Here is a 9,614-nt window from a genome sequence, read left to right on the forward strand (position 1 = left end):
GGTTTAAGCCAGATGAGAGCCGTGTACATTTAAAGTTGTTTTATGGGTTTAAGTGCAATTCCCAGCCCATGAGTGAACACGTTTAGCCCAATAAAGAAAAAAACGTAGCGCTTGGTTGGTTGTCATGTAATATATCCCATCCCAAACTAGGGCTTAACCTTTATTACCTACGGCAGAGAGAGAGATTGAGAATGGCAAACACAAATACTGCTCCGATGGCAATGGCAAGGTCGTTCCTCCAAGTGGCGGCAACAGAGGAGGTAGCTTCACCTCTGCGTGTAGTACAGATAGAAGGATTGGTAATATTGAAGATAATAAAGCACTGCAAGGAGTTCTCACCTGCTTTAGTTACCGGTCAGCTTCTGGGACTCGATGTCGGCAGCGTTCTTGAACTTACCAACTGTTTCCCCTTTCCGGTAACCACCAAATCCCTTCCTAATTCTCGATTGATTGATTAGTTTAATTTCTTTTGGTTTTTAATCGTCTTCTTCTTCTTCTTCTTCTTCTAATACATAAAAAGATCAGGGAAGAGGATGAGGAAAACGAAGCTGAAGGTGCTAATTACCAGCTGGATATGATGAAGTGTTTGAGGGAGGTTAATGTTGACAATAACACCGTTGGATGGTATCTCTTTTCTTTACTCTTAACATTACTACTACTACTACTTCTGTATTTTTCTTTTTTATATGATTAAAAATAAATCAACTCTTAATTTAAGACACTAAATGGACGGTATTTAGGCGGGTTTGGTTTCGATTTTCTAAATGGGAGATGTTATTCCTGTATAGGAGTGTATTTAATCTGGTTTAGAGGATTTGGGTTTGGAAACCTGACCTGTTTCTGTTGCGATTCCTATTTCTATTTGGAAGGGGTGAAATTGAAATTGAAATTGATACTGATACTATTATTGGATTTCAATTTGAAGTATTAGTTTTAACACCTATGAATTAATAAATGGTCCACCATTTCACCACTACACATTTGCACACCAAACATTATACTTATGTCCATCTCCAACCATGTACTAAACATCCCCCAAATATTTCCCCAGCCCCAGTACTCCCTCAAAGACTCATCCGTGGTTATTCTTGACTACCTTCATTGTCCATTGTCCCCACTCTTCACCATGTTTTAAACAGATAAGCTGCCCCCCTTCCTCCTCAAAACTTCATCCAATCAATAACTGATATTTCTCTTTTTGCCTTAATAGTCCAATCTATTTTATTAGTGAATACAATAAAACCTTTGCTTTTCTTCTTTTGGCTGAGACAATGATTACATATTTCCTCATGTTATGTTCTTACCTCAGTCACTAAAGGTGGCCCTCAAAGTTAATTGAAGCTGTTGGATTACAGAGTTTTACACAAGTGGCAGTGTGCTTCTCAACAAAGAGCTGATTTTTTATAACATACAATTTTAGTGGGGCTTTCAGTGTGAAGAATTTTCAATCTTTTAGTAGTGTCTGAATTTTACTGATAGAATATTATATTTCTTTAAGGGATGGGGTAGTTCCACATATAAACAGACATATGCATTATATATAAGTATGTGTGCAATCAAGTGTCATATTTGTGCATATGTATGCAACGTGTTGATAGAATGTTAGGCATGGAGCTATTGGTTCAATTCATGCTCTTATACTCCTTCACTCTATATAGTGAATAACTTCTCTCTGATTTTACAGGTACCAATCAACATTGTTAGGTTCATTTCAAACAGTTGAATTGATTGAGACCTTCATGAATTACCAGGTAATTGTTATATATCACTGTTCTATGTATCAAGTACATGCCATTTTCACATAGGTACTCCATACTCCCAGGTGTATGATTCTTGTATGATTTTGCCCTTGAAGTTTGTGTCTTTATCTGAATACATTTCTGTTTAATGAAAAGCTACAAAATGGTTGTCTTTGACTCTGAAATAAACAGTTTTCCATCATCTGAGAGAAAGAAGAAATAGTGCCATTGTGCATTACTTTTTCCCTCATCTGGGGGAAAGAAGTAAAAGTGCCATTGTGAGTTATCATGGATTATCATATAATCATCTTATTTGTAATGACTGGAGGAAAAGCACTAGCCACATTTGCATTATACTCCAAAAGGACTAGTTTAGTTACAATTGAGCCATTGAGGTTCCTTGTATTTATTTATAAAGCCCAAATCAACCTAGGATTTACCTCATGTGGGACTCAGCACACACCCACACAACATACACTCAGCTAATTTAAAATCAATTGGGTGAATCACATTATTGGCATAATAGGTGGGTAATCAACATCCATTGACACTACACTAGATTATGCACTACACCTTTTTATTGTTTTCATTTTTAGATGGTGCATTGGCAATTGACATCATATCAAAACAGGAAAGAAGAAAAAAAGGGTTAAACTACAATTTTGAACCCTATACATTTTTCATTGTTTCAATTTTCCCCTATTTTTTTAATTATCAATTTTGGCATTCAATTTTCAAAATCAAGGTCCCTCATTATTACTTGTGTCAATTTTGTCTCCCAATTTTCAAAATCAAGTAAAATTTGTTCTTCAACTTTCAAAATCAACTGAATTTTATCCTTCGAAGTTGACATGACTAAGGATAAAATTAACTAGATATAAATAATTGCAGGTTGAAATTGACATTATTAATAGTTTGGGGACGAAATTGACACAACTATATGTACAAGGACAAAATGGAAATTACCCCATTGTTGAAGAACTAAAAGTGTTTTTTGGCCCCAAAAATAAATGGTAACCAAAAATGAAATTCTTGAATATAATTTTTCTAGATGATCATTTATTTATGGAGACTAATGGATTTTAATTAATTTAACTTTTTTTTCATGAGAGTTTATTTCTAAAATGTATTTAGGCCATTTGTTTTTATTAGGTTAATGGGTTTTTGATAATTGGATTATTAAGGTGCTTGTTTGTTTTCTTTTTCTCTCCCTAAATTAACTCTACTTTCTGTCTCTCATTCTCTGTTATCCTCATTCTTCTTTCTTTATAGCCTAGGCATTGTGGTTTACATAACTTATTATGGGTCCAAGCAGAAAAATGCATAGTACAGCTGGCTTGTATCTGGTGCAAGTTAGGGTGGGAACATCCGTTAATGTCGAGGCTGGTTTTATACACACAAGATAAATGCTCAATACGAATTAAAACACAAGTGGTGTCTCATCAATGATATTAATTTCAAATTACACGTGATGAGTAAAATTATTACTTATTCTAAATAGCTGTCTGTATTTTTTGCAGTGGGTTGTAGTCAAAATGGTACTTCCATGCCCCTTAAAAAGAGGTGATGGTTGTGAGGTCATAGTTACCAGTCCTGTCTGTTGGATTAGTGGGTTAAATTTCCTAGCCAATGAAAAAAGAGCTCTGATATTAAAGGTGTAAATAAGTTGTGTTTTGATTAGCTTATTTCTATTAACTTATTAAGCTTATTTACATATATATAGGTTTATAAAGCTTCACTTTTTCTAACTTAACTTTCAGAAAATAAGCACATAAGCTAACTAACTATTCTAGGATGGGAGACCTTCTGGGAAATCCTCATTTTGCACCCCTTCCTGATGCAGGACCGTTAAGGAAGTTCAGCACTATACTAGGTTTCTTGATAAATTCGTGAATAAGGAGTGATGTTTAAGAGTTTAGGTTTGAAGAGAATGAATGTGGACAGCTGTTTGGGGCTGAAATGGGGATAAACAAAAAATAACATAAATAAACACCAGGCAATCACACCTAGGTCTTCCTAAGCATCACACCTAGGGTTCCTTGGTATCACACCTTAGAGAAGTTTGCATCACACAAACAAAGCTTAAAAATAAGCTGCTGAATTTTATTAATCAATCACAATATTCTGCCATAACATGACCACAAAAGAGTCTTTATATAGAGGCTATAGTTATCATTTTCCTAGTAGGACTTGGACCTAGGAAGCACAGGTGCGGATTCGGGATTGGGTGCGGGTGCAGTGCAGCGACTCGGCAATTTTTGAAAAAGTAGGGTGCGGGTGCGGCAGGATATGTTTATTAATAAAGTATTAAATATATTTTTATTTATATTTTCTATATATTGCTAAGCATATTTTTTTTTATAATGGTAAACATATTTCAATTTAAGAGAGGTTACCAGCTTTTATGTATATTAAAAAAATTAATATCTTTAAACAAATTTTCTAAAAGATAGTAATTAATTATCAAAGTAGCCACAAAAATGCAAATAAGAGGATAATTATTCTTTTTTTTTAATATTATTTATATACTATTAAATAGAGTGCATTTGTAGGCTTTCCAAGAATTTTCCATTTTCCATTTTCCAATTTTGCTTTTTCACTTTAACCCACGCGACTCCCTAGTCCCTGCCCCTACTGATTCTTTTATTTCTATTAACTATCTCACCTAACACCACTTCAATCTCACCATTTCAAGGTTCAAATCCACACCGTGAAGTGTGCCTCTTTCCTGGAACCCATTTGTTCTTGTTCTTCTTTTGATTTAAGGCTCTGAACCCACTTCTTTTTCTTGATTTCACTGCCTCTCTCTCTCTCAATGTTCATTGTTTTGTTTTGGAATTTTTTTTTTGGTTATATTTGATGCCATGGGGTAGAATAGAATTAGTGAAACTCAAGAAGGGAAAAAAAGAATGAACATTGAGAGAATTGGAACACTTTTTTTTTTTTTTTAATCTTTTCTAAAACACTTATTTTGGCCCGTTTCGGACCAAAATGAAAAAAAGAAAAAAGAAAAAAAAGGATTCGCCACGGACGTGTGTGCAGCCGCATCAATGGCCGCACGGTGCGTCCGTTCATGTCGGACGCGAGTGCAGCGCCCCTGGAGCTGCATTTGTGCTTCCTAGACTTGGACTCTAAATAACCTATTCCTAGAATGAATAGAAATACTAATAATAATTAAATAAAAGACTTAATAATACGCAAACATAAAATAAGACTCATGGGCCTTTGGTACGGCCAAGGACAGCCCATTCCAGATTCTGGAAATTACGAAATTGCCCTTATTTTAATAGAACTTAATCAAAACTGATTCAGCAGCTTCTCAACCTAGAAGACTTAATACTAATAACTAAAATGACCTATCAAAGGTGCTAAGAAGGCCTGACATCAAAACTAGACCACAATTCTTGAATATTTGTATATTTAATCTTCTTTTTCCTTGAGCTCTTCCTTGTCTTCATCTCTTCTTTACTTATACTTATACAAGAAAAAAAAATACTGTTCTAGATTTGCCATGTATTTAAGTCTTAGACAATAACATGAATGAATTGCATAATTCAGTCTTTGGGTTAGAGTTTTGTTGATGAAAATTTTCTAAAATACATTTTTGTTCGTCCAAATATGTTGTGGACTTTATTCCTTATAAGCTTGGCTCTCTCTTTTTTTTAGTATATTTTTTGTAGATAAATGATTCTTATTAAGAAGTTAAATGTGGTTGCAGGAGAATATTAGACGCTGTGTGTGCATAATCTATGATCCGTCAAGGTCCAATCAAGGTGTCTTAGCTCTCAAGGCCTTGAAGCTTTCTGATTCATTCATGGAGCTTTACCGCAGTAACAATTTCACTGGAGAGAAGTATGAGATTTTTTCTGCTATGAAGACGCTGAATGAAATTGAATTCTTAGATGGAATCTCATTTCTTAATTCTTTCTGTATGATAGGTTGAGGGAGAAAAACTTGTCTTGGGTGGATATATTTGAAGAAATACCTGTAAGCTTCTCGAGTTTCACCGTTTATTTATTTATTTATTTTTGGAAGAATAATGTGTTTTTGTATTTTGATTTCTATGTTTATGCACATGCATTCAATTATTTTGTGCAAGTATTTGAATGTTTCACATGATAGCCAGTTTATGTGCTTTATTTTTGTGATGGACTTTTTATAGTCCTTTGAGGACTATTGAAGACCTCCACATTTTTTATGATATCTGATGGTGGATGATTTGGGATTTTTATTTTTATTTTTTATGTGTGGATGATTTATGTGAAGGAACTTACTTAGATAGAAACTTTAGTTTCCATTACGTCTTGATGTATACGCTGCTGCTTGCACTAAACAGATCAAAGTTTCAAATTCTGCCCTTATCAGTGCCTTTATGACAGAGTTAGAAGCGGATACACCAGTTACCCAGGTTACATCTGATCTATTTCTGGAAATTTTTGGAGTTCTAGAAAAATCATCTCTCTGTTCTAATTTTACTCTGATTGCTCTTTTAGTGTGATTATGATCGTCTACAATTATCTAGCAACCCATTTCTGGAGAGGAATATGGAATTTCTGATTGAATGCATGGATGATTTGTCAATGGAACAGCAAAAGGTCTGAATTCTCTGTCTCCAAAGTTCTATAGTTATGCTTTGTGGCTTGCTTATCCTGATAGTGTGGTCTCTTCCAGTTCCAATTCTACTATAGGAGCTTGTCGCGTCAGCAATCCCAGCAACAAGCCTGGCTTCAAAAGAGAAGGTAACTTATTAGCATATATTGGACTGAATAATACTTTGCTATGATTTTTCATGTGTCCTGGTACCTCAAGGGGGTAGCACAAGTTATTGGGGACCATGCCTCATGAAGTGGAGGTCACTAGTTCAAATCTCCCTTTATCCCTCCCTCTTGGACCAAAACATATTAGAAGAAAAAAGCATATGTCATGGATTTGGAGCTCTGATTGGTACAAATTCTGGTAGTTGTTTTACAATGCTAGCATTTATTTTTAGAGCCTGATACTGATATGTAAGTGACAGGCTCACAGGCTTTAGAGAAGCCCGACGACCCTATTCTAAGTTTCTAACAATCAGCATTTAGTTGACAACTTATCTGACTTACCTTTAAACCCATTCCCTGGTTGAGTAGGTCCCAGTCCTTTCAACCAGATTTTCATCTGTAGGGGCCTTTGTCTAGGGCAATGGAAAACATCTTGGGCTGCCTATTTCAAGTGAATGAGTTCAAGTCTTCAGAGTGATCTCTTAGAACCACCCATCTCAAAACCCCACTTAAGTAGAACCAGCACTGGTTAATGACCTTTTTAAACAATATAAGTTCATGGGTTTTATATTTGATAAAAATGAGCCCCCTGTTTCTCTAAATAGGGACATTACTTACAAGAGAGCAAACTTCATTTCAAAGAATAAATAATTGTTTGATTTAGGTAGCATTTGGATTGCGTTTCTGGGCAGCGTTTCAGTGTTTGCGTTTTCCTTTTTAAAAAAAAAAAATTGAGAACAGTGTTTTCACGTGAGATGTTGTCTGTCAGTGGGTCCCGTGCATTGTGCACGGGACCCACTACCTCTTTGACCAGCAAATTTTGCGCTGAAATGTGTCTATCAGTGGGTCCTGTGCACTATTCACGGGTCCATTCACGGGACCCACAAACCTCTTTTATCACACAAACTTTTATTAAAAATAGGTCTCACGGTACTATTAACACATTTAAAAATTATTTTGCTACAGTATTTTTAGTTTTTAGCAAAATAAGCGACGTCCAAACGGACCCTGGGTCCGTTTGAGTTCCGCTTATTTTGCTGAAACTGAAAATTTTTTGTTGAAAGTACTATAGAAAAAGGTAAAAGTTAGCTAAAATAGTACAGTAGGACCCATGAATAGTATCAAAAAGTGCAATGAAATGAATAGTAGCAAAAATAAGCTTAATAGTAAATTAAGTTGGCAAAAATAATCTTTGCCAAACGGACACTTAGCTCTTTTGGGTTCACATTTTGTGAAACATAATTCAAGTTTGTGTATTTCAAATGTAGCCAAAAATAAGTTTTTTTGCAGATTGTCATTAAGATTTAGAAAATAAATCTGAAGCCTTGACTTAGGAAAGGAAGCTTTTGGGAGCTAATGGCATCCAGGTGATGCCCTAGCAAATGGGCTTTCTTAGGCATAGCTATGTGCTAAGGGAATATGTTGTTAGAAGTGTGAGACTAGAGATTTTGATTTACAAGAGAAACCTGTTTTATTGTCTAGTAAATTTGGACAATGAGAGGCTGTATGGTTGATGAGGGTTCTGTTATGCATGTTATGGTTATTCATGACGTGTTCTTTTTGGACTTTCTATCTGTTACTCTGGGAGGGTAAACCACAAACCAAGGAGCAATTCTAATATGCAAAATGATATAGAAAAAAACTACACGTATTTGATTCTGCTGTGTGTTTTACAGGGCAGAGAATGCTGCAAGAAAAGCTGCTGGAGAAGAGCCTTTACCTGAGGAGGACCCTGCAAATCCCATCTTCAAGCCAGTCCCTGAGCCATCACGATTGGATAGCTTTCTCATAACGAATCAAATGGCTAACTACTGCAACCAAATTAACGGGTATGTTATAAATCTTAAAACAATGAATAGATTTTCCTTTTGTGCCTCTTCCTTAAAACAAGGAAGCTTAAGAATAATATTTGTCACAAATTTCAACTTTTTTCATTTTGATTAATTGCCTGTATAGATTCCAATGAACTGGTGAACTTTTCAGTTATTTGTGATTGAGTTGACAATTTCTAACTCAAATTATACGCATGGCATGAACCCTTTTGAACTTTTGTTAATGGCATGAAATTCTGATTGTGTCTTACTATTAACCTGAGCCCCTTCTACTGTTTTTTTTTTTTTTTTTTTTCAAATATACATTAGAGGCTATACAATGTGTCCTTTGCAATGTGTCTTTTACAAAGTTGTCATGGTCTTGACTGGAATGATTACTATAACTAAAATGTAGTCTTGGATTTATGTTGGGGCAAGTGAGCAAGCCATAATTTTTCATTCTATTTGGTTGATTATATTTAAGGCAAAATGCAGTGTTTCGAGAAATGACTATTTGCGATTAATTCAAAGTAAAAGAATATTAATATGACAAACCCGCTTTTGTTTGTGGTTTCTCCCTCATTACAATGCTAGGAAAACTAGAATTTGGGCCAATGATATCTTTTTTTAGGCCTTATCCCTCTGTCTCAGTTTTCTGTTACGTCTGTGATTGACAAATCTTTGCTGGCTTCTGCACTGGACCAATGATTTTTGGCGTTTATTGATGCTCTATCTGTGGACTACAATTTGCAGGGTTGCGGGGCAGAACTTCAGTAGATTGCATTTGATGAAGGCGTTGCATGAGAATTGATTTATTGTCACTAGTGAAGTACACTCTTTAATGCCTTGTGCACTTTTTGGAATGTTTGTTGAAGTAGGAAGAACAATTTTTGGTAGTTGGTATCCTTATTTGAAGATGATATGGTGTAGCATTGCATTTGTTTTCTACTGATTTCATTTCTGAACAGTAATATTAAAATATGGCAAGTTTCTCAATGCAACTGACAATGTAATTTTGGAGGTTTTATCTTGAAATGATATTTACAATCCCCTCTTTTCTACTTAAGTTTAGTGAAATGGTTTATTTTTGTTGAATAATCTTTTGGTCATTTTGGTGTAAAATTGTAGGGGTGTTTTTTGAACTGGCTTAATAGTTGGCCATATTGGTTGGTCCCTGCTGTTGCTGTTAGGCATGTGTAGTTATCACACAGCTTAATAGTTGGCCATATTGGTCGGCCCCTGCTGTTGCTGTTAGGCATGTGTAGTTATCACACAGCTTATGGGGTCCAGCTCTATATGATATGCCA

At 35.2% G+C, this 9,614-nt stretch overlaps 1 protein-coding gene across 1 annotated transcript; it reads left to right on the top strand.

Annotated features, from left to right (window-relative positions):
* Positions 1-118: 118 nt before the first annotated feature.
* On the top strand, positions 119-9,373 carry LOC142624405 (eukaryotic translation initiation factor 3 subunit H). The gene is made up of 10 exons (XM_075797971.1): positions 119-416; positions 521-624; positions 1,685-1,751; positions 5,458-5,591; positions 5,678-5,726; positions 6,076-6,147; positions 6,233-6,334; positions 6,411-6,478; positions 8,173-8,325; positions 9,061-9,373. Exons 1-10 carry the CDS (start codon positions 192-194, stop codon positions 9,116-9,118), a joined length of 1,032 nt encoding a protein of 343 aa, XP_075654086.1. The 5' UTR covers positions 119-191; the 3' UTR covers positions 9,119-9,373.
* The last annotated feature ends 241 nt before the right edge of the window (positions 9,374-9,614 follow it).

Source organism: Castanea sativa, chromosome 2 (assembly GCF_040712315.1).
Source record: "Castanea sativa cultivar Marrone di Chiusa Pesio chromosome 2, ASM4071231v1".
NCBI lineage: Eukaryota > Viridiplantae > Streptophyta > Magnoliopsida > Fagales > Fagaceae > Castanea > Castanea sativa.